The sequence below is a fragment of the Diabrotica undecimpunctata genome, chromosome 10, assembly GCF_040954645.1.
Source record: "Diabrotica undecimpunctata isolate CICGRU chromosome 10, icDiaUnde3, whole genome shotgun sequence".
Classification (NCBI taxonomy): Eukaryota; Metazoa; Arthropoda; class Insecta; order Coleoptera; family Chrysomelidae; genus Diabrotica; species Diabrotica undecimpunctata.
Window position 1 is genome coordinate 44,621,750 of NC_092812.1, and position 26,696 is coordinate 44,648,445.

General features: G+C 33.1%; 1 protein-coding gene across 16 annotated transcripts in view; it reads right to left on the minus strand.

Annotated features, from left to right (window-relative positions):
- The window catches only part of bt (projectin protein bent), a 105,983-nt gene that overhangs the window by 29,424 nt on the left and 49,863 nt on the right, over positions 1–26,696 (minus strand). For 5 of the 16 annotated variants that reach the window (XM_072545695.1, XM_072545700.1, XM_072545697.1 and 2 more), the window contains 15 exons: positions 26,107–26,148; positions 24,901–26,007; positions 23,828–23,863; positions 23,138–23,272; positions 22,103–22,276; positions 21,713–21,961; positions 21,536–21,580; positions 12,825–12,975; positions 12,645–12,709; positions 10,617–10,788; positions 10,375–10,511; positions 4,141–4,266; positions 2,865–3,915; positions 2,464–2,811; positions 421–588 (listed from right to left, as the gene is read on the minus strand). In XM_072545695.1, coding sequence (XP_072401796.1) covers positions 421–588; positions 2,464–2,811; positions 2,865–3,915; positions 4,141–4,266; positions 10,375–10,511; positions 10,617–10,788; positions 12,645–12,709; positions 12,825–12,975; positions 21,536–21,580; positions 21,713–21,961; positions 22,103–22,276; positions 23,138–23,272; positions 23,828–23,863; positions 24,901–26,007; positions 26,107–26,148 — 4,006 coding nt within the window. Of the gene's footprint in view, positions 1–420; positions 589–2,463; positions 2,812–2,864; positions 3,916–4,140; positions 4,267–10,374; positions 10,512–10,616; positions 10,789–12,644; positions 12,710–12,824; positions 12,976–19,395; positions 19,435–19,565; positions 19,605–21,535; positions 21,581–21,712; positions 21,962–22,102; positions 22,277–23,137; positions 23,273–23,827; positions 23,864–24,900; positions 26,008–26,106; positions 26,149–26,696 lie in introns of all 16 variants that reach the window. The other 11 variants (XM_072545705.1, XM_072545691.1, XM_072545704.1 and 8 more) reach the window with 10 other exon arrangements.

Here is a 26,696-nt window from a genome sequence, read left to right on the forward strand (position 1 = left end):
GACAATGATATTGTAGTCATGACATCATAAAAAGAATGTACTGGGTTATAATGGGTATTATTTCAACTACGCTCTTTAAATAGTTGTCAGTAGGATTTAAATTTGCTGTGTTGAGAGACCAAAATTCTTTCGACCAAAACATGACAACAATTTTGCACCAAATGACTTATGTGGCGCAGTGCTCTGCTGGGAAAATACTGCTTTCCCGACCACATAATTTCCATCTGCGGTATTACTACATTTATCAAAGCACGTAAATTAACTTATTTTGTTACAGTTTTCCTTTTGTTAAAGACAAAAATTGTAGCCACAGTTCTATATGTACAACTGGCGAGAGTTTTAAAATGTAAGTTTTGGTGGTGAACCTCATAGAACCCAGTATATTCTCATACAAACATGTACAGTGTTTAAAATACTTACCCCAAGGATCTTTAGCTAATACTGGTTTACCGAATAGAGCTGGTTCACTAGAACCTAGCTGGTTAACAGCTTTAATTCTGAATTTATATTCTTTCTTGGGAGTTAGTTTTTCGACTTTGAATGTAGTTGGTTCATTGGCTTTTATTTCACCAACATTTTCCCAACCAGCTAAAAAAAATTCTCTTAATAATTTTGTTTAAATAGCACAATAATAAAGTGATTATATATTGGAGAAATTAAAAGAGACAGAAAGATGTGAAAAAACGCAATAAAGGGACAAGTTTCGAATTTAGAAAGGACCCCGGCACTTTTCTTATGCAAAAGTGGTTTCAGTTAACTCGGCTGAAACTTTGCGGGGAGTAGCTTTGGTCATGCTGATCAAAATTTTTTATTGCCCATGACTCCAGAAATCAATTGTTTCTAAATAACAGAGTTTTAAAATGTCGGTTTTTAGTAATTGCTGCTTTATAGATTCTTGTTTTTGTGTCTTATCTTAGGTGTTTGTTCTTCCAGATTGTGTCATTAAGAGATCTCGCCGCTGTCTCGGCGATTAATGCGGCGTCGTCTGCATAACATAATATTTGGATTTCTTTGTTCCCCATTCTGTAACCATGACCTTTACGTACTGGTTGTATTATTTCGTCCATTATTATATTAAAGAGAAGTGGGCTTAACGAGTCACCCTGTCTGACTCCGGTTTGTACTGAAATACACTATTAGTTAGTTTTCCGTTTATCTTTGCCTGTATTCGATTATGGAAGTAGATGTTTTCGATGGTTTGTATAATATTGATTAGTATGTTTCTTTAATACAGTAGGTGTAAGACGGCTTCGACTTGGGTCTATAAAAAAAGGTATATAAAACATATATATGCTAGTTTATTGTGCTCGATGGCCTTTTCTGTGATTTGTCTTAGTACAAATACGGCATCTACGCAGGATCTTTCGGATCTGAATCCTTGCTGTTCATTTGATAAAGTTGTTCTGAATGTTAACAGACACGAATATGGTATCGGAATGACATTTTTAATGTTTCCCTATCAAAAAATGTCATCTGGTTTCTACATTCGTATTTATTGAGATTTGGGTGCCGTATTTAATATACGGCAACTATATAAATATCTCAGTGACGTACTATTTTTCTTTTTAAAAAAATTGAGACCATTACCTGGATGCGCGCCAATGATGAATATATAATTCTTAATTGTATGTCAAAAAATGCGCAAAAACTACCTTTTAAAACACAAATTTGATTTGATTTCACGCATAGTGCTTCTATAATTCACTTATACATATTTCGTCCTTTCAGGACTCATCAGAGCGTCTCAGTAGGAAGCCCTAAACGTGAAATCAAATCTATTCTGTCAAAGCAAGTAACAATGAAATAACTTAATAAAGACGCATACGGCGACATCTAAGAGTAAAGCATAAAGTAAAAATCCGAAGATTTCTACTTGTTTGAAACCAAAATTCAAATTCTCTTCTAAATCTGTGTCTTCTACGATTTACAAAGCAAACAGATGATGAATAAACCGATATGGGGAATCTAAAATTGCATTCCACATTATCTCGATTCATCTAAGTTTGTAAATCGTAGAAGGCATAGATTTACATGAGAATCTGAATTTTGGTTTCGAACAAGTAGAAATCTTCGGATTTTTTTTTTACTTTTGGTTTCCTCTAAATTTTATTTGCATATCTCAACCGGTTTCAGAGAAATAAATGATTCTTCAGTTTATAAGAAAAATTTCACCACCCCGTATTTTGGAAAACAAAGCGTTTGCGGATATCATTTATATAGCAAACTGTCATTTTTTTATTCATGTAGTATCACATCCATAAATTTGTTGCACTTATTTACTAACACCTTGTATAATATAAAAATATGAATTATTCAAATGGACTAAAAACCGACACTTTGCGTCTCTGTAACTCACAAACGATTGATTTATGAGTCTTAAGACACGGAGAACTTTTGATCAGAATGAATGCAAAGTTTCAGCCAGTTATTTATTTATTCAACAAATATTTAGTCAAGTCTTACCTTTCAGACTGAGATCTTGTCTTTCAACGATATAATGGAGAAGAGGTGATCCACCATTATCTTTGGGTGGTTTCCAGGATATTTTACAGTTGTCTTGGAATATATCTGTTACATTAACCTCTTCTGGTGGAGAAGGAACATCTTGCATGGTGATCTTGACATCTTTAACATCCTCACCTTGTCCGTTCGATAATTTGATCTGATATGGACCAGATTGGTCTCTGGTTGGTTTTTTAATTTTGAATATGACTTTGTCATCTGAAATAATTGTCTCCACATCTTTTAGAGGAAGTACTTTTCCGTCTTTGATAAGTTTAGCTTCCAAAGGTGTTTGTCTGGTTCCACTAACTGTAAATTTTATTATTATTTATATTTAAAAATAGGTTAAGTATACTACTTACTTTTGTATGGTACTTCAAGGACAATAGGTTTGCTAATTGGTGCAGCGAAGTCTGATGGGAAGTCAATTTCAGGCTTACTTTCACCTTTTTTGACGGAAAGCGACATGGCAGATTCAAGTTTTCCTGATACACACTTTATTTCACCATCATCTGCCAAATCTAAAGCATTAAATACGAGTTGGTGTTTACCACCTCCCAAGTTTTTGATTTCGACTCTTTCAGAGGGCTTGATTGGTTCGCCATTAAACAACCACTCGCATGGGGCTGTTTGATCTTGCAATTCAATGTCCAAAACTAGTTTTTCACGTTCGACAGCAACGGTGTCTTTCAGTTTTTTGTTAAAGCGGTTCAAGTAGTTCACAATGATCTCAGCTTCGGTTTTGTCTGCATTAGTAGTACAGGAGTACATACCAGCATCGGTAACTTTGGCGTCTTTAATAACCAGTTTGCGTTTACGACCATCTTTACTGACAACTACTCGTTTATCTGGTTTAATTTCTTCTCCATTCTTAAACCACTGTACATCACCACCTGCATCGTTGAGCTCACATACTAATGTAATATTTTCTTTTTCTACGTGTTGTTGATGTTTAAGTACTTTCACGAATTTATATGGGTACTCTACAACGTTAACTTTGGTTTGTGTCTTTTCAGTTTGTTTTTCTAGTTTGCAGGTATAATCGCCAGCATCATCAAATGTAGAATCTTTAATAGTCAGTCTACAGACTCCGTTAATATCTTTAGAAATGCTATATTTATCATTATCTTCCAACTTTTTGTCTCCTTTATACCAACCAACAATGGCCAAACTACTACTTACAGTACAAGCCAGTTCAACTTCGTGTTTAGTGTATCCATCATATTTTTTCTTTAGTGCTTTGGTAAAGGTGTAACTTGGATCTGGTTCATCTACTGTTAGGAAACCAGTGGAGCTGACTCCTCCGATTTCAATTGTGTATTTTCCAGTATCCTCTACTTTAGGATTGCTGATGATCAACTGGTAAACGTCGCCTTCATTCTTAAATTTATATTTAGATCCAGGGAAAAGTTCCTGTAATTAAAAACAATAAATATATTACACAATATCTTCAAAACTATTCAGTTCAAAAATAACAATAAACAACAAGTAATAAAATCATAGACATCTAAAAAAATTGTGATATACTGACAATATAATTCTTACAACTGATACAAAAACCCATTTAAAGGTGTAAATAATAATAAATAGGAACATACTCTTGTATTTTAAAATGAATAAAATACAAAAATCACTTACGTCTTTCCTGAACAGCCATTTTGGTTTACAATTAGTTTTTGAGAATCCAGCGTCGAACACAACTTTTTTATCCTTTCCTTCTTTAGCGAATTGATCTACCAAAGGTTTTAGGAAGCTCTCTTGTTTCTAAAACATAAGAAGATTTTATATTAACGGATGCTTAGGGATTTTTTAGAGTAACCATTGCTATTTACACAAAAATATATTACAGGTTGTAAATATATAAAAAATATTTATATATTGCTATAAAAAAATTGAAAAATATGAGAACACCAATATCTACATCAACATCAAAGAGTACGTGGATATAAACAGAGGACACACAACACTGACATCAGAAGAAGTTGTTACATTGAAATTTTTTACAAAAGTATAGGAATTAGACCTATTAGAAATATTAGAATAATCGTCAAGGATATTGTATATTATCTTCCATGTTAAATACCATCATTACCAAGTATAGCTCATTGCAAAACACAAACAGATACTTCGTTTAAGAGCAATATTAAAAAAATAAAACTAGATATAGATATCGTTCAAATAAACAAAAACTAATATTCACCAACTAATTTTTAGATGATTACATTATTACATATTCTGTGACTTAACGTACCTAGAAAGGTGAAGAGGTACCTACAAAGCCTCTTATATATGTTTCAATATATTAATGGATTGAAAAAAGATTCTCTGATATTTTTTGGTATTATTTGATACTTTATTTTCCACTTTTGATATTATTTAGCAGAAAAAATCATACATGTGACTTTCATTCAGTTGTTAATGAGAATATTCATATTTTCTTTAATGCTTATTAGTCCAAAATTCATTTTTTCGCTATGATAATAAAAAGATTCTAGATTAACTAATTCTTTAAAATTTCTATAGAAAATAATTCAATTCCTCTAGAATCTCCTTTTAAATTATTTATGTATTTAAATTTTATAGTTGTGTGTTTTATAGTTATACCATTGTTTAGGGACATATTACCCCAGTCAATGATGGAAAAAAGCTGAACAAATCTTATACAGATATTTGAAGGTTGTAAGAGGTATAGTTTGTCTCAAAATATATCGTTTTGACTTTCCCGTCCTTAAAGGATTAGTGGTATTATCGCCATTATTAATAGACAAATACGTTTTAAATTTCTACCTGACCGCTCAGGGTTGAATCAGGTACGGCTAATGTAATCAGTCATTAAAAATCTCTACTTGCTACTGTGTGTATAGTATATTAGTGAAGATTGTTCGTAACAAATATGTTTCGTCCACGGAAAAATAATCGCTCGAGATCTACTAAACATAATCAAAAGCATTTGTCATTGGACGCAAAAAATAGTTAAAAATTTAACTATCTTGGTGAATTCTTCATGTATTTTAATTTAGAAAATCGCAAATTGAAGAACATAAGATATACAACTTTTATTTACACTATTTTTTCCCAAACTGCATAAGAAATGTTTTGTAGGCAACCCACTGAGTTTTTCACCTTTTAAGATTGTTTAAAACAAAAACAAAGTAAAATCATCTGTACGTCTTCACGGATTTTTTATCAACTACCCCTCATATACCTTTTAGAACCTTTAAATATTTAAGTATAAGATTTTTACGTGATATCAATGATTTTTCCCCAAACAGACTGGTGTATATGTGTATATTGATATCTGAGATCTATTTTACAATGAACTATGAATACCTTATTATACTTATAGTTATAAATAAAATTGGTAATAATTTCCACTTAAAGAGTTCGGAAGATAACAACCACACCTTTATACAGGATGTATTATATATACAAAAAATAGACCAACGGAAAAGGTGGTGTTGGTTTCTCAAAAATATGTAATTTGTAAAAAATGAAAAAATTGAAAAAATTTCGGACGCCACTGGTGAGGCATATATACAAAATATACGTGCAATGGGTTATGGGTTGGGATGCTAAACGAAAGTGGTTGTTATTTTTTGTACTGTTTCTCGTTTCTTTTGCTTTGTATCAAACTTTTATGTGATTTTATGTTGCCCTTTAAATATTTAGTTTAAAAATTATAAATATAAAAGTGTTTGTACTATTACACTACATTTTTGGATTTATAGAGCTAAATGGTATTGTTTTTAAATTGTTTCTTTGCGACAACAGCAACCAGAAAGACGGCGTAAGGAGAAAGATATAAAATGAGAAGGTTAGGAAAGTATGCCCAAATATAGTTGACTAGAAAGAGAGCAAGAGTAAGTGTTAAATGGAAAGTAAAAGAGTAATAGTTGTAAACAAACGTAACGAAATATCGAAAGTAGAGGGAACTTACGATGAGGACTTATCTATTTTCATATTACAAATATGTCAACGAGTAAAGAAAGAATGGCCCTTATTCCCGGGCAAATGTTTTTTACTGGAACTTCAAACTCTCTAGAAAACCAGAAGAATCTCCCGGCTTGGCATTAAGAATATATTTAGCAAGAATAGCGACCTGAGATGCACACAGTGTACTTGCAGCTGGAAACTTGCGTATGCTGCTAATGAGATGGAAAGAATTGATGTAGACATTATGAAAGTGAGTCATATCAACAGGTTAACTTCTTACTATTCCGGTAAAGCTGAAGAGAATATAAAACATAGAAATGTGGTAGGAATTCTTATTAAAGATAACAATATCTCAAGAACTCTTCATACTATCAATCGTAATAGATAAAATCACAATAGTTAACGTATATAATGCACCCAACGAAAAATAGGGCCACCAAAAGTGTCTCCTTCATTCCCACATCCATCAATATATACGGGAGACTTCAATAGTTACCACACTGCGTTTGGCTATAACCAATGCAACCTTCAGGGCGAAAAAGTAATTGAATGGGCGGAGCTCGAGAATCTTAGACATTTACACGATGCAAAACAAAAGTCTACCTTTTTTTCCACTAGATGGAAAAAAGACTACAACCCAGATCCAACATTTATATCCACCAAAGACGACTGCCGTAAACATACCACGGTAGGAGAATGATATGAGACATATTAAGCCTAAGGTAGAAAACTACTAAAGATTTGCCAAAATTTGCTAAAAAACACATTTCACGCGGGCTAACCAAATCCTACATTACATGCTGAACTGAAAAATTTAAAGACCTTTATGATCAATACAGGCAAACCAGAAATCCCGACGTATGTGAACATCTTCTAGAGTTTCTGAATTCTACAAGAACCACCAGGTAGAGGAAAACTCTCGAAATCCTTAACTTTACGCATAGAATCTACTCAGAAAATTTAAAACACGCCATAACATCCGAACAAATACTCTTCATCACCAATCCCAGAAAATATAGCGAAACGCATTGCCCAGCTCTCCAAACCAGTCATAGAAAAAGTTTATCAAAGAGAAGTACGATATCAGCTTAAAAAGATCAAAACTGCACGTCAGCAAAGCCTGCCAATCATGAGGCAAATCGAGACCGAGGAACTTTTCAACGCACTTTACTTAATTAAGTGTCGCAAAACAGCAGGAGTTGACAAAATATTTTTCGAGTTCATAAAACACAATGGTCCAAAAACTCGAAAGTGGCTAATAGATTTCTTCAACCAGATAATGAAAAAAACTTCCTACGCTATTCAAACAATGCAAGGTCATCGAAATCTGCAAACCAGGCAAAGACACTTTACTATCGGAGAGTTACAGACTAAGTGATCAAGTTCTTTCTTAAGCAACATTTAATAAAAATGGCTTCTAGACAAAAATCAAAACGGCAGTAGCTTTCATTGATCTGACTTGCGCTTACTACACAGTAAGTGGTAAATCAATTAATAACCTAGTAAATCAAATGCAGTGTGACAGATTATTTCACATTAGCGTTAATGGAAAAACTAATAAATTTGAAAGTTTACAGAATGGCTTCACCCAAGGGTCGGTTCTATCCCCGGTCTTGTTCAAAATTTACATCTCAGACGCTTCCATTACAATCTCAAGCAAATTTTATTATGCAGATAACATGACTTTAGGTATACAAGAAAGAAACATCGAGAATGCTCAAGCTATTCTAGAAGGGGACCTAAATATTATTAACAAATATTTAAAAAAATTGGACCTTCAACTAAATCCTACAAAGATATAAGTTACTGCTTTCCATTTAAATTGCCGCGAAGTAAATCACAGACTAAACATAAAAAGCGATAGAATTATTCTAAAACATAACCCAAAATATCTCGGTGTAATACTAGATCGTACTCTAACTTTTTAGCAAAACTTACATAAAACTGCAGCTAAAGTAAAAACTAGTACCAACATTATTCATAAGCTTGCAAACACTTTGGGAGCCAATGCAGACAATATTGTGTTCCAGTCTGAATAAATAGTCACTAAACTAACGTTCTATATGCACAATTAAATTACACCATGAGATATATTACGGTAACCATAATGAGTACGCCAAGTCAATGGCTCCCGGTTTAAAGTAACATTGCACCTCTCAAAACACGAGGGTTACACCTTAAAGCCCAATACTCGAAATATCAAAAGAATCCATAACTGCCAATAAATACCGATATCGATCAGTTAAACCAGCTCCAACTGTGGCTGAGACCTCGAAACTCGCCAACACCCTTCCAAACAAATTTACAATCCGTGAGCATTGGATAGGTGAATGGAACGAAGAAGTAAACAACGCACACCTAATAGAAAATCCTACAGTTAAACCCAACGAGTGTTCTCTTCTGCGCATAGAATAGTGTAATCTAAACCGAATCAGAGTAGGTCATGGAATATGTAATAAATCACTACACCAAAGCGGCATTGCAGAGAGTCCACTTTGTGACAAATGCAATGCTGCTGAACAAACAGTCCACCACATCACCCAGGAATGTCCAGCCACACGATTCAAAGGTACTTTAAATGAAATCCACGAACTAACTCCTGAGACAATCGAATGATTCCACGATAGCAATATTCGGCCTTAATATTTTCATCTATTTTATTATAATGTATTGTAATTTTTTTGTATAATGTTAAGCAATGTGTAAAGTTGATAAAGTTCATATATATTAAAGATGACATAGAATAAATATGTTAGGATTGTGATTTCCTATTCAAACAGAATAATTCCAGTTCAATTAACTGACAAGCCCATAAATATAAACATAGTTTAAGTGTCAACAGACAAACCGGATCAAATTGACAAATTTTATGAACAACTGCTGAGATCTGTTCTTATTTGAGGCACCTCTTACGTGGATATTCTCCTAGAGAGAAAGGAAAGTAGAAAGGAACTATGAAGAGAAACATACAAAACTGGTGTGATGTCGCATACGTTGATTTGATTTTCCGACTGGTTCAGGAGGGAAGGGGAGAGTTGTTGATTAGGACAGCAACTGAAACGCCTACACGCTGCCAAGCGTACGGAACAAGAAAAAGAGAAGACAAGTAAAAGGGCTGTAGTATATAATCCCTAGTAACTAAAAACGTTAAGGTAGGTGAACTTTTACATTCCATTATAAATGATCGTTTATGGTTTTTGTTAAATTTTATATTTGCTCAAAATATTTAACGGGCTTTTTATTTAAAGAAACAAGACGAATCGCCAGCATCCCTTAGTTACATATTAAACATAAAGAATAAGAGAGGATAGTTTCATCCGACCTCCTTTTTTTCAAAATGGTGTAGTATTGGCCAGTCTGGTATTAATTCAGCCAATGAAGGCCTTCTTGAGGGTGTGGGATTCTACAAAAAGAAAACTGTAGTAAAGTATTCCATCTGTCGCAGCGCTTTCATTATTCGGAGGTAAATCGATCGAGTTATGGGTAAAAAGAAAATTTATAAGCTATCAAGAATGACTGTGATAAATAAACAAGATTGTTGTAAACTTGCTCTGAAAAATAAATGTTTTACTCCACATTTTTACGAAAAAGTGATAATTACGTATTACAAAAAAGGATTCAGTTCAAATCACCTTAGTTCAATTGTAAGGTATCACTAAGTCAAAAAAAGGGCATTATGATACAAATTTAATTATCATCAAAGAAGTGAACAGAAAAGTTTTAATAGAAAACAAATTTAGATTTTTTAAACAGTATTTTATTTAAATCTAGACTTCTATCATTCTACACTTTATGATCAATTGTACTGAGGTAAAATTGAGCTGATACTTTCGTACGAAATGAATTACATGATATCAATTTCTTATCACAAAAATTATTATTATAAAATATTTTCTTTACTTTAATAACGATTGTATTATTATCGATGTGTAAACTTACCTTTTCGACTTTCTTTAATGCTGGCACTGGTTTTTCAACCTCTTTTAAGTCTCCCCAGTTGGGGTCTTCCTTATCCTTGTTCCATTTGGCGTACTTTCTCTTCATAAGCATAGAACGGAAATCAACACCTCCAGCACCTTTGTGTTAAAAAAAGAGCAATATGAGCAATATATCTTAATTTATTTTTACGTGTGTTCATATTCTTGCCAAAATGAGTATTATATAGAGTAAAAAATAATTACCAGCTACGAAGAGGGTCATTTCAGCGGAGTCTTCACCATGGATGTTGGCTATGATAACTTTATAGGTACCCTCATCATTGGGCTTTACTTTTCTAATGCAGAGTGTGATCAAGTTTGTTTCTCCATCGGTTACAAATCTGAATCTACCACCCTCAATAATTTCAGTCATACCCTGTAATAAACGAAAGATTGAATAAAAGGCTACAAAGAAATTATATATTTAAAAATTTATTATAGTTTCATTCAAAGACAAATGTTACCCATAATTACTTATGCGTCGGACGCAGTCAGTCTCCACCAATCAGTGTTCCGATTGCATAGTCCGATTCGAACTCAACAGTATATGGATTGCCTCCCATGTCTGCCGCCAGAAAACCCAATCCTCAGACAATCGATGAGAGCAATATAATTTCGCAGATAATGCGTGTTTAATTTCCAGTCAGTTGAAAATCGGCACTCAATTCGATTTCGAAATCTGGATTAAAGACTCTGCGGTTCGGTACTTTAGCTACCTACCCAGAATGTGTCTATTATTTTAATATTTTTATTGCTTTTTTTGTACTTGTGACGGTAAACCTATATCTTGCCAGAAACGTTTATTTATTTAATTGGATACACCCATTTTTCCCATTTTTCCTTATTTGTGACAATTACAGTGTACCTCCTGGTGACCCCAATTCAAAGACTTATAAGTATTTTCTCATTTGCTGGTACTGTTTTGTAGAGTTTCCTGACCAAAAATCAACTACTTAGTAGTATCTTCTAAAAAATACTAATATACGAGCAACTACGTCGCCACAAGCCTCCTATGTCACTACAGTTATACAGGAAGAAGATAATGATCAGATTTTCCTGGAAAATCCTCAAAAGAGTCAAAAGGAAGATAATGACTTAAAAGTTATACGAGAATAGCTTAAAAATAGAGTAAGACCTATTTAGCAAAATAACCAAATACAGTGGAACTATGAAGGCGTATTGAGCTCAAAGGTATTTTCTTGATCTTTCCAGTGGTTCCATTATATCGGAAGTGGAGCACCACGGAGCCACGAAAATCCAAGAAGTCTACCAATCAGAATGTCTGTGGTTTAAAGCCGATCGTCAGACCACAGACCAAACGAACCATTTGCTTCGGCGACAGTAAAATGAAACAAGGCAGTAAAAAGTAAAAGAGCTGTAAAAGGTGCAAAAGCTCGCTTGTGAAGGAATCAAAAATATAATGAGATAATGTAGACCTTTCTTCTCTACATACGTAAGGAAGATCTGTCTAGAAAATACTTTTAGGCTAGCACGAGTTATTATGTAATATATTGATAGATCAAAAATGAAATAGGAGTTACTGATCCCAAACTATCAGTAGCCCTCCAAACTACAATATTTTAAGTAGAACTGCTAGTACTAGATTTTAGTCCAATAGTATCTGAAAAATCGTCTCAATTCGGCCAAAATATTGAACGCATTAGACAGTTAAGCTACACTAAAGACTCTAAATTATACAACTTATGAGTCCGTAAAAGCTTGCAACTGCAAACAACTACTTCCTAGCTGAGTCACTTTATCAAGCAGCTGGAGAAGCATAAGAAACGAACTTTTTTATGGGAGTTAGATCAAGGGAATTGCTGGTAATAAAATTGCTTATAGTATTGCTAAAGAAGGAGATTATACTCCCTTTATAAGAGCGCATATATAACAAAATTAATTATAGTAGAGGATGTCCGAAAATGGGGAAATAATTTTAATGTAGCCTACTGAAAAAAAAATCGAGGCTAAAGATAAGCAATTAGGTATTACAATCTCTTGCTCTTTGCTATGCAAAAATAATCTTAGAGTTTCAGAAGACTGCTCTGAAAGTACGTACAGATGTTCTCAGTTGATATTGCCCAGATATCATCGCTGTTAAATGTGCTAAGTTGATAGAGTAACATTCATATATTGTTTTAAAAAAGTTCGTGCCCTTAATATCTAAAGGTACAAACCTACTGAAATTATAATTATTTTGAACTGAAACTCTTATTTCTTTTACATAAATACCTTATAGAATTTGAATGTCGGCGGTGGATCACCCTCAACTTGGATAGTAATGTAAGCAGTTTGATCTAAAAAAAATAAAAATAAAAATCAGTAATTAGAAATGTTGACTCTGCGAATTGTATTCGGGAAAAGATAATTGTTAGTTTCATTCTGGAATAAAATATAAAAGTTGCACCTCACCTTCAACTGACGAGTAATTTTCTTGAACATCTACAATTTGAGGTGCTGCTCCCTTAGGGCCAGAGGGTTTCAAAGGAGTTGAGGGTTTGTTCACAAGATCCTCCAATTCAGCCAAGCTTGGACGACGTACGTCGGAGCTGGGACGACGACGCTAAATTTGAAAAGTTCTGTTAAATCTTCAGCTATTGATTGGCGTGAAGGATTGACATAATGATATATTTTTTGTGCCTACTCGTCATTAAGGGGTGTGTGTTGTAGTGAGTGCGGGAATCTGAAGTGTACAGGGTGAAAGACAAAGACTAGATGAAAAATGTAATGCTAGACATTAATCTGAAAGTTGGTGGGCAAACAATCCTTAAATGTGGCTGCTAATGAAATAGGTTGTACAAAATATAATTCATTTTGAGAAGATTGGGTGGAAATAAACAAATGAATCTAGATCTAGTATAAATTAGCTAGTTTCCTACGACTTTGTTTTTACATATGTTATGATTTTAAATAGGTATAGAGTATAAGAAATTGTACAAATTATAAAAAACATCAGGCAAATAAACCGAAAATTATATTTATAAAAATCAAAGTGAGTTTGATCGCTGTAGAAAAAGCGTTAAATACTCAATCGAGAGAAAGAATATTAAACGTTTTAGAAGGAATATGCATTATGATCTTCTACTAAGACTAATCAAAATAATTTTAAATACGAATATATGAAATATGTTAAGCAAGAATAAAATTATAAGAGTAACAAGTCATTCGAAGAATATATACGTTAAAGATAAGGATCAAAGGGAGGAGGTAGCATGACCACAAGGAGCAAAAGTTGGAAAGCCGGAATGTCGAAGAAATAAGATCATTAAGATCTAGTCGAAGGTAAAAGACCTAAAAAAGGTGAACGAGTAGAAACACAAAAGGAAATTAAATATGTTGTGTGATGTATAATGATTCAGACCGGGTGCAAATCGAGAAGCAGCTTGATGACGTGGGATGAGGTGGCTCACCGAAGGGAAAAATTTATCATATCCAGGGTATCATAAGGATTCAGTTGTGTCGAAGTATTTCCGTATTATCGAGCCCTAGATGACTTGAAAGTTTTGAGTATTTTCCCAAAATTTTCTTACACATCTGGACGTCGCGAGTTGTGCGGCTTTTTGTATGATCTTACAAGATTCATTGACTAATAACAACTGTTTGTATATTATTATTAATTAAGTATTATTTTTCTACTACTTTTTGCGACGGAAAAGTGACTATCTGGATAAAAGTTCTTAACGTAGGTCTACCTCGTTTTCTAGTTCCCTCGGGTTTCCCCAATATAATACATCTTGCAGGGTAACTTTCATTTGCTCTGGCTAGATGTCCTATCCACTTTACATGCCTTATTTTTATTGCAGTAACTAAATATTTGCGTAAGGCTATTTCGTCGTATTTATTATATAGCTCGGAATTATGTCGACGACGCCACATTTCATCATCATTTATTGGGCTTAATATTTTTTTCTCGAACATTAATCAATTGTTTTTATCTCTATTAGAATGCACTTATGTCTCAGATCCATACGAGTACATTAGGACTAGGAGTATTAAGGTTATGCATACCATTATCTTAGTTTTCTTGTTCGAGACGCGCTTCTAAGATGTTTGATGACACCATAATTACTTATGTTAGCAATTATTCTTGGGTTTATCTTTTCTGATATTATATTTGTGGTGTGTGGGGCCTGCGTAGCGCAAGCGGTAGGATGTTTGCCTCGCAAGCCGGTGGTCCGGGGTTCGAATCCCACCGCCGGCAAGAACATCTAGACATTTTAAAAATGTCTATAGGCCCCAGGTCGACTCAGCCTGAATAAAAATGAGTACCTTGGGTAAAACCAGGGGTAATAATAGACGGTTGAAGCATAGCACTGGCCATGTTACCTTCCTTGTATACCGTAGGCCCTAGATATAGCAGACTACCCTGCTATACTCCCAAAGCCGCGACAGCGGTATAAAACGGGAGACTATTATTATATTTGTGGTGTGTACCATGCTTCCAAGGTAAGAGAACTGTTGCACCATTTCAAAATTATAGTTACCAATGTTTAAGTTTTGTCTTATGTGTTTGATTCTGTAATTTATCCCTGATGCCATGAGCTTTGTTTTTTTGATGTCCAGGTCATATCCATGGATATATTTATTAAATATTGTACCTCGGTTGTTCAAAACTGCATCTCTTATAACTGTCTCTAGTGCTAGGAAGCACGTCAGCGCATCTCCTTGTCTCAGTCCTGTGTTGGTGTTGAATTCTTTAGAATAGCTTTTATATTTTTATTTTGTATTAGACTTGCTAGATTTAAAAACCAAACTGTGCTTCAGTTTTAATGTTACTTAAACTTAAAAAGGGATAATTCCCGGGAGTTGGCTGTATACCAGATAGTTAAAAAACTCAAACATCGAATTAAAATACTTCTGTTGTAAGTGGTAGGTATATTTAATTCAACATAAAATTTAAAAATTCGAATGGATTAAAAGTTCAGAACGTTTTCCAACTAGTCAGTCCATTTTCAGTGACCTTTTTGTAGTACTTGTGTAAATAACCGCAAAACCAAACAGTGTTTAGGCTTACATTGATGAAATTATTAAATTATACAGAAGTATGTCGATGACATTGGATTTCCAATGGGTAACATAAGAATCTACCTGAAAAAAATGATTTCTACATCTAAACTGTCTGGATGGAAGAAGCCAACTTTTTTCGAGTAGAGACTTACGTTCTCGGTTGGTAATCATTGGCATACTGCCGTATAATTTAAAACTTTCAAGTATGGTTTCATCAATGTTAACCCAACCACTGTTTGGTTTTGCGGTTATTTACGCAAGTACTATGAGTATCGGGTAAATACTCTTTTATGTTCCCGGTAGAAGATAGATCTATTTCAGGGATACGACCCTGCCCATGTGAGCCATAATTATCTACCAATCTCCTGGTATCCAGGGGAACTTATGTCTTAGATCCATTCTCCCATCTAATTACCCAAAGTTTCCCTTCCCATATCCTACTCTAATGTCGGGCAGCGGCATCATTAGTACGAAGATAGAACGTAAGGGAGAAGATCCTGGATCGGTCTATTATTAGATACTACAAGTTTTAAATTAACCGAACGATTACCGGTATAAGTAATCCTCCACTTGTTGGTCAACAGCATTTACACAAAAAATCGAAGAAATTATAGGTTCTAGCAAAAAGCACAAGAACGAATATCCTTAAAAATGATAAGGAGATATTATTACTGATAATAAAGGAAATATTGTATCACTGGACCAATTACACCTAAGATCTATTTAATGATGAAAGGGAAGAACTGTTATTAGAAACCACAGAGAATACCGGACTACAAATATTACGGGAAGAACTCATATACGCCATCAAAAACACAAAAGGGGGCAAAGCTACTGGACCAGATGTTGTGTACATCAAATTGTTAAAGCTCATTGATGAAGATGTTATTGATGTAATGGTTGAACTCTTTAATCTAATATATCAGACTGCCACAATCCCCAGACAATGGCTGCAATCGACCTTTATGGCAATACCCAAAAAGTCAAGTGCAACATTCTGCTCAGATCACAGAACAATAGTTTTAATGAGTCACACACTTAACATTTTGAACATAATACACAGCAGGATTGTTAAAATTCTTGAATATGAACTTAGTGACACACAATTTGGCTTTAGAAATGGTATGGGCACAAGAGATGCTTTGTTCGGCTTGAATTTGCTGGCCCAGAGATTCATAAATATGAATCAGGACATGTACTTATGTTGACCAAATCCGCGGTTGTGTTCATCCTCCGCAGTACTTCCTCATTAGTGAATTTGTCTGTCCATGGCATCTTTAGGATCCTTCTGTATAACCATAGCTCAAAAGTCTGATGTTTTGATAGATTTTCCGTCTTCAATGTCCACGTTTCTACTCCGTACAGAAGCACTCAGAGAATGATCATGACTAAATCAGCAGATGCAAACATCCAATTGATTGTTGAAGATACTGTAATTAAGAATGTGGATACCTACAAACACTTAGGAACATGGATAACATCAAATGTGGACCAAACCAAAGAAATTACGACACGTATTGAAATAGCACGTGCATCATTCGTTAAACTTAAAAAGTTTCTTCGTTATCGGGATATAAGGTTAGGACTACGCCTAAGAATACTTCAGTGTTACGTATTTACTACTCTTTTTTATGGATTGGAATCATGGACATTAAAACAAGCACAGCTGAATAAGTTGGCTGCCTTTGAATTTTGGTGTTACAGAAGAATCCTACGAATATCATGGACTCAAAGAATGTCAAACGCAGAAGTTACTAGAAAAATAGGAAATGAAGCTAAAATAATATTTACTATCAAGAGAAGAAAACTTGAGTACTTAGGACATGTGATGAAAGGGCACAAATACTCATTATTGCAACTTATTATGCAAGGAAAGATTCGAGGAAAGCAAAATGTGGGAAGACGAAGAATACCGTAGTTTAACAACCTAAGGGAATGGTTTGTAGTGCAGTGGTGCAGAATTATTTAGAGCAGCAGTCAACAGGGTCTGCATAGCCATGATGATTTCCAACCTTATAAGATGGAAAAAGAAGACGCAAGTACTACAAAACTTTACTGCAGATGGACTGACTATTCCGAAAACGTTCTGAACTTTTAATCCATTTGCATTTTTAAATTTAATTTTTAATTAAATATACCACTTACAACAGAAGTGTTTCACTTCGATGTTCGAATTTTTGTAATATTACTTATTATATTTCATCTCCCAGCATCTATTTTAGGGATGAATTCTTTGATGAAGTGATTAAGAATGAATTAATGTGAGTTTATTGGAAGTTTATTTTTTGACATAATGCTGTAAATGTTTCACTTAGAAATGATCAGGTTCTGAGAATAAAAATGAATGTTTAATATGCATATTTGAAGTAAATGTGAACACATTCAGGAAGAAAGATCATTGGTGAATAAATAATGGTGATAAAATTGTCTCCTAGTGCTGCACAGTTGGTTCAAATCAGCTAACTCACCTCACCTCATCTCACCGAGCTTCTTGTAAACTCACACCCGATTTTATAGTAATGTAAAAAAAACATGTTTGAATTGTATTAGGCACATTAAGTATTTAGCATTTGGCGAGCTTTTATTAATCATATCGCACAATTAAATAAGCGCATTTTTTGTTATCGCACATTTAGCATTTGGATTAAACATAAATTGCGAGTATATACACTGATAAAATGTACATATTGGTGCTATATGTCATTATATGTCATTTTCGAAACTATTCTAAACATATTTTAATGTTTAAGTAAACCCCTTGCACAGCACTCCATTAGCACACAGTATAAAATAAACACAAAAATATCGAGAGCCACTGAAGGTTGCAATTTATTGACGACTTTGTTAACTATTTTTCTTTTTTTAAGTAAGTGACATATTTGTAGTTATTACTATGAAACTGTAGGTTTCTGTTGTAAAAGATGTAAATTAAAAGTAGATGTTGAATTTGAAGGGTTTTTGTTTGGTGTGATAAATTTGGTGTAGATAGGTGGAATAAAGGCATATCTAGTCTTAGTCTCATTGTACTGGTTCAGTTTTTTGGACATAAGCTCCTTATTTTGTAATTTTTGACGTTGGTCTTTCAGTAATAAGTTTATTACAGTTGTCATACAATATTAGTGTTTTCGCTACCCTAATACTGATGATTTGCCATTTTTGTGTTCTCATTTTCAGCTAAGATTCGGTCCCTCATTGCTTTGGTTCCTTTTTTCATTTGGGATATATGGTCTAACTTCTGGTCTATCGTTTTGTTCTTATCAGACATTTTCTGTGATGCAACAACCTATTCTACAATAGGCTTTTAAGATTTAAGAACAATTTTGTTATTAATTACACTAATATATTCATCCTTAATGTTCCATTTCGCGGAACACATACCGAAATCTTTTATCTCAACACCTATTATTGAGATCGAATCTTGCGTTTCTAGAAAAAAAGATTTAACTTTGTTTGAAGAAGTTTAGACTTTTTTTTTCGCTCTAGATAAGAATATATATCTTCCCTTTCTTCTTTTACTTCTTAGCGTGTCATGTCCTATCGATGGTATCTTCCTTTTGAATTTAACTTTTGAATCGTTTACATAAACGATCTCGGTTAAAGCATTTTGCAATCTCAGCAATTTATTGACAATTTTTGGAACCTTGTGTTTAAAACGATGAATCAGAATAAGTGTCATTATAAAACGTTATTATCTCCGCAATACAGAAGGTGTACGTATAAAATGAGTTTGTATGAGAGAATTGTAAGATGTGAAATATTTAACGGATTATAAAAATTGCCTTCAGGTTGTCTCTTGTAACATATAGTATTTTATTCACATTTTCTAATCTATACATTGATATTAAAACAATTCTCGAAAAATCGACAGAAATTTGTAATATTTCTAATCTGTATCTACGTTAGACACAAACATAGAGATATTATTGACGTTTTTAAAAATGTCAACATCGGAACTAAAATTCTTTATCACCCTAACCTGGTCGTCAATAACTCCTGGCCGTCTCCCGGTTTTTTTCTTTAAATAAAAAAACAGAAGACTAAATACATGAACAAAACAGAACAAAACAAGCAAATGAAAAAGACATTCTGTTAAATTTTCCCCACCCAAGGTCAGTTTTGTGTTTTTATCTTTGACACAAATCTCACCTTTGGATCTAGCACTTCCCCAGGACGTAATTTTCCTCCCTGTGGGCATAATAATAAAAATAATATCTCTAATTAACTGTCAAATGTAAAATATAATATAGTTTGTGTATATTGACAAAAGGAAAAATAACTATAACTTTTTAAAAAGATAGTAACCACGAAGTTATTTATTTCGTAATAACAACCAAAAAATACATTTTTTGTCTTTATCTATATTTAAATAAGCTTTATATTTATAGTTATATTTCCTTATGTCTGAATGAAACATGAATATTTCAAGAGGGCGTGTGTATATATACTCGATTCCTGCAAAAAAAAGTGATTTGGTTGCTGCTGATTGGCTGGTGCTCTGCAGTAATTCATGCGAGTTGCTGATCGAAACAAGAGTTGACCACATAATGCATTAGTCTCAGTGCAATCGCACAGCTTCAATTCCGTGTCTTAAAATAAACTTTAGAGTGGATGACTCCGCAACAAGCTACACCGAAACACATTAAAGAAGCTTCGACACTTACGGATAGTATACAATTATAAAACTGGAGAATGAGTACCTTGTATCTATCTATATAGTCTAAACTATGTAAATATGGGTAATGGCATATAAAGAATGAATCATAAATGACGAACCTAATTTAAACTATATGTTCAGAAGACAAACAGTAATATATTAATTAATAATAATGAGTGAAAATTATTGCCATGGTAAATATTGCTATCCCAGTCAAACGATATTTAACGTGCATAAAACTGATCCCTTCTGAAAGATAAATACTTTTAAAAGGTCTGAAGACAAAACGTATATATATATATATACATATGTATATATATATATATATATATATATATATATATATATATATATATATATGTATACAAAAAATATAACTTCGTGGGAAGCAATCTCTGAAAGAATAATTGATTATGTGTAGGTTTGAGACCAAAATTACAATACTTGGAATTTATGAAGAGAACGATGACTATTAATGAACAATTCAAACATGGAAGTAATAAGCTTTACGCACAACACGGGATAAATCCAACTGAATTGACAGAAAGCCATCTTTCAACTTTACTGTCAATAGGCAGTAAATGTGAAAACTATCAAGGCAAAGCAGGGACCAGTATACTAAGTAAAGTATATGCTGTATACTATGTTGTATTTATTTCCTATCCTTTTTAATTTTTCTGATAAGTCTGTTATGTATCGTATCGGTTATTAGAATAAATGTGACTATACGAAGTTTTTTCAGAACAAGAATTGAATTTGTTGTGTCTGAAAAATGATAAGAAGAAATACTCATCACTCAAGGTAAAAGTATGTGTCAATTGAACGCCTTCAATTAGTCAATTATTTGGTGTTTATTCTCCAATTTTGCCAGAGAGCGGTTACCGAGATAAAATATATTTTTAAAGAATTTTGGTGGTTTAATGGTTTATTTTAATGTATTATTCCTTTGGGTATGACAGGATTGAAATATTTTAATAGAACTATTCAAAATAACGTTATTGTTGAGTAAATTATTAAAATGTTGCCTTTTAACCATAAATTTATAATTTGGCTAATTATTTATGATTCATTCGATAGATAATTGAAGCGAATAGAATTATATAAAGGTGCAAAATATCATGAAAATAATACTAAGAATGTAATGAAATTAGATTGAACTTGTGGGTAAAGATACGGACCACCTGAAAAGCATTCTTTAGTTGAGATCGAGACAACACAAAGGAAACCCATGTAAATAAAAAAGGAAAACAATAGATAAAGGTGTAATATATCTAAAGTATTAAAAAGAGGTAATATAAACAAAAACTATTGATGTAAATGAGCTAAATTGATATATATTTGGCAGTTGTTGCAGAGTCATAATAAGAAAAAGCTTAAAATATTCTTTGCACTTCCACATGAGATATAAATAATAAATTAAATAAGGCGCAGGCGTACGTTGTAGGTTATATCTGGTGGTTACCTTTTTTTCTTCTAAAACCTCTCCTGGACGAAGTTTCCTACGTTCCTAAGACATAAAAGTTAAAACATAAATACATAAGAGAGACGTTTTCCACATCTATCGGGACACGAACAGATACAGCTACAGAATCAATGTAAAAGAAATTGTTAAAACATAGAAAATATTATTATTTATTACCTCGTCGGAGATGATAAGACTGGCACGTCTGCCCATGGCTTCTGGAGGAATAAGAGATCCTCTGCGACTTCCTGGACCTGAACCAGGCTCGAGAGATTTCTTTCTGGGTTCGGGAGTCTTTTCCCTACTCACTTCGATTTTAGGTGCATCTGGAGTCTTAATTTGAGGAAGGCTAGGTCTAGGTTGTTCAGATATAGCTGACTGAGAAGGAGCTTTTTCTTTTCCTTCGATTGCAATAGACGGTTTGTCCTAAACGAAATTAGCTGTCTAGAATTATATTTTTCGAAAAAGTAGCCGCAAAGCATGTTTTTAGCCGAATTCAAGCTTTTTTTTATATAGCAATTGAATATTTGTAACAGCGAAGCTAAAGAAGCAGACAGTCAAAATTACCTTAGAGAATTTACTCTTTTCTCTACCAGCGTATTCTGGAGCATCATGTTTTTCAAATTTCTCCAACACCGGTCTGTCGTAATCAGGGATATTTTCCCAAGCATTAATATCATAGTCTTCTTTTTTGGCAGTAGATTTTTTGACTGCTGTCTTTTTCTCTTCAGTTGCTCCTTTCTAATAAATATCACAGGAAGATTAATTTTCGGATACGACAATGTACGTCATGATTAGTACAGAAAATAGAATAGTTGAAGAATGAATACATGTAGTAAAGATTATATAGACACATAAATAAGCGATAGAGTAACTTAATTAAAAATTACTCTTACATTTAGGTTTCATAAATATATTTGACAAGGTGACAAATATATGCAGTGAAAGTTAAAAACAGTATTTTATGATCTAACATACTTAGTTAATCATATTTTTCATCAAATAACTTCTATAGATAGTTATTGGAAAAATTAGTTAAGTAATGATATATTTATAGCAGATGATAGAGAAAGTGAAGATAATGTAAATACTAATGAAGAAATACAAAAATTATATGAGAAAAAATAGAATGAAGAGAATAGAAAGACATATTTTTGGTTAGTTATAGTAACATCAACCTCGTTGATAATCAGAAAAACACAGTCACACAGTTGTTAAATAGAGTAGGCAGAGTACAATAAAAAGAAATATAGTTAGTCACCAAAGAAGTAGATAAAGTAAGAAGAAAATATGTTAGCAGTATCTTTTAACATGAAGATAGATGATAAAAATTTAACATTTAACACGTTGCGACAGGATAGTAAGCTATAGAAAAGTTTCAGTGTTTACATAAAATAATACAGTAAGTAAGTAGGAAAGAAGAATTGTTAGTTTGTTGAAAAGAAACAATACACAAATATTCATATAGTTTAGGCATTTTTGAAAATGAAGACATTATGTAAGAAGGCGAAGATAATAATTGTTAGCTTGAAGAACATATAACAGAGAGAAAGAGAAAAAAGTATTTGCGAGAGGAGAAAGAAGATCTTCCTTTATTTTTACCTTCAAATCAACTTCGAGTTTATTCGCCTTTTCAGCTTTTTTACCCTCCGATTGAACTGGTTTCAATTGAATGTTCAAGAACGAACCCTTTTTAGCTTCTTCTTTAGGGGGTATTACCCTTTTAGGTTTATCCAGCTGAGTGATTAAAATAATTTTGATTATGGTGTAAAGCCAATAAATTGTTTTGTGTGTTGGGCGATATTGAGCAAAAGATCTAAGATTTGAATACAATTATACAAACTATCAACCAAGTATATTCTAAATACCTGTCTAATGTAGTTAGTAGATTGCTAGGAATATGTACAATGATGTAGAGTTTGTTTATAAATAATGATATTTTTAGACAAACTACAATGTTTAATTCATGGTATAAAAATCAGTTATTGTGTCTTCAGTCTTTAACGCTTTTGCCAAAATGTTTAGCTTTATAGATCTAGTTTTATACATGTATACACATTTGCATAATTTTTAGTATTAAAAATCTAATATGTATTTGTATATTTTTGGCTATGGTTCAACACGACGTTGGACAATTCTTATCTTTTGCAAAATATCAACCATTTGGGAAAGAGCTTCATGTACAGCGGGACCCAAAGTTAATTAGATCTGGGAAATGTTTGTTTCATGTTGATGTACACAGGGGAAGGGTTTTTCTTGTAAGGAGATTGTGTAGGGTTACATAAAACTTACCTTTTTAACTTCTGGTACTTCCTGCTTTTCTTCTGACTGAAGTATCACATATACGGACAACACAAATCAACATGAAACAAAATGGATTGTCTTAATATTATTTTCCAAGCTTATTTACAGATAGAGATTCTATGAAAGTCTTCAAAAACTATCGCTTTTCTAATAATATTTCTATTAATAATTTTCTATTGTTTTGATGAAGAATATAAAAAATAATTCAGTAGATTATTATTAGCTTTTGAAAACTTTTGTATACAAATTGAAATATCGTGCATATAATTCATAATAGAGCTGAAGTCGAAGAATAGCTTCATTCCTTATTTAGGCTTGCTTGAAAGAGCATGCTAGTATTTAATGCTAAATATATATATAAGCCAATCAACTTATTCGCCTGTATATCTTAACTCTAAAAATCATAATCTTCTGAAACGTGCATATTAGGATAGCTTTAAAAGAATATCGAAATACTTTAATCTTGACAGCCATTTTCATGTTTTAAAATCATTGAATTACCTATTATTTTATTTTTTAATGAAATGCAAAAAATTTTTGTAGGAAGTCAGGATAATATTTTAACAAAAACTTATTTTTGAATCCATAACTACAGATGACGACTCAAAATGACTTCGTTCATTTAGCGAATTCTTGGTTTCCTTTACTTTTGTTAAATACAAGCCAGTACCTTCCAAACAGTACTGCTAAAATAGTGTGTTACTTTCTAATACAGTTTCAAAGTAATATTTGTTTGAATTTGTCATTCAATGAATACTTCATTTGTTTTTTTTTCTAGTAATATTTTTAAGTCGTAAAATTTATTTGCATTCAAAATGAAATTTTTGTTTATTTACTTAATCATTTTCATTCAGCCAGCAGCCTAATGAAAAGTAGTTACTAGTATTTTGTGGAAGTGCTATAGTAAGCGTCAAATCTACCTTGTACATACCGGAGCATTTCATTAAAAAATAAAGAGAAAGACGGCACAATGTATAAAGCGAGTTTGGGTCCATCACAGCGCTAGTGCATAGTTTGTATAAAATCAGTGCAATAAAATTATGCAGGAAAATAGTGTATACCTTCTTCAGAGACGCACGTCTCTCTTCCAGATTCAGGACAGTTAATTCTGATTTTTGGGGCTGTCTCTTTTCGATAGGTTGAGGTGTTAGGAGTTTATTTTCTTCCTTAGGCTTTTCGACTTTCTCGAAAAGCTTTGGTTTTTCTGGTTCTATGATCAAGGATGGACCTAATCTGTTCTGTGTAGGTGTAAGCTTGTTTGCAGTTGTGTCAGGATCAGGGGTCAAGGAATGGCGTGGAGTTGTTTGTGTTAGTGGCGATTTGTCCTCCTGTAGTTGAGTTTTTTCTTCAGATTTTTTGGGTTCTGAAGTTATTGATGTACGAGGGGACTTAAGTGAAGAAGGTAATTTATCCTCCTTTAGTTGTGGCCTTTCTTCAGCTTTTTTGGATTCTGAAGTTATTGATGTACGAGGGGATTTAAGTGAAGAGGGCAATTTGTCCTCCTTTGGTTGAGGTTTTTCTTCAGATTTTTTGAGATCTGAAGTTATTGAAGTACGAGGAGATGTGAGGGAAGAAGGTAATTTGTCTTCTTTAGGTTGGGGTTTTCCAGCATCTGGAGTTAGGAGTTTGGTTGGAGTTGTTTTTGTAGACAGGGTATTTTCTTTAGGTTGGGGTTCATCTAAAGTTTTTTCGGATATGGATTTACGTGAAACTAATGTTTCATCTTTTGGTTTAGATACTGATTCTGGTGTAAGAGTTTTTGGAGGGATTGAAGCAGGACTTAAAGATTCATCTGTTGGTTTGGTTTTGTCTTGTGGTTTCTCAGGATCAGGAGTTAAGGATTTCCGTGTAGGGGTTTTTGTTGGAGATACCTTTTGCTCCTGAAGTTTGGACTTCTCGGGTTCAGGTGTAAGGGATTTTCTAGTGGCAGTTTTAATTGGCGCTAATTTGTCACTCTTCGGTTTAGGCTTTTCTGGTTCGGACTCTTTTGGTTTTTCCAATTTCTTTTCGACCTCTTTTTTAATCTCAATTTTGGTTTTCTCTTCTACTCGAGTTTTGGTAGGTTCGGGCTTGGGTTTGTCCTCAGGTTTGGATTCTGGTACCTTTTTAGTATCCGTAGCTTGTTGGAAACTATCTTCAATGTGATTGAGTGGTGTGTCAGGGGTTTTCTGTGTATAAATAAATACATGTATTATGTGTTTTGTAAAAGCAAGTATGTAATAAATACATGAAATATGTTACTAGTAGCTTATCAACCAAATACTCACCACTTCTTTTGTGGTTTCCAATTTTTTGGTATCTTTGGTTATCTAAAGAATACATGAATATGTTATTAAAGTTGTCTTACATAAAAGTTCGAAAAAATTTGCGACTAGCAGGCAATTCTAGAGCATAGGCATAGTATTAATATAACAGATTAACAAAAATTAAGTTGCTGTGCAACCAAGACAATAAGATGGCTTCAAAAGGTGATTTACTACCTTGGGTCATAACCAATTGCTTCAAGAAATAATGAGCAGAGATCAAGAATATGAACGCTAGCCTAATTTTAATTTTTTAAAGACATTTAAGAAGGGTTTCAACACTATATATCCTAATATAGTAATATAAGCTCTGAACAACCAAGGCATTGACAAATCATATAAAGAAACCCTACCAAATATATACAGAAATAAAATACTGTATTAAAGACGACGATAAAATTCAAGAATTTTGCAACAACAACAGGCGCCCGACAAGGAGATTCAATATCCTCCAAGCTCTTCACAACAACCTATAAAATGTATTCAAAAAAATGGAGTAGCAGAAAAAACGCAAGCTTATTTATTGATGAAGAATACATCAGCATCAAATTTAG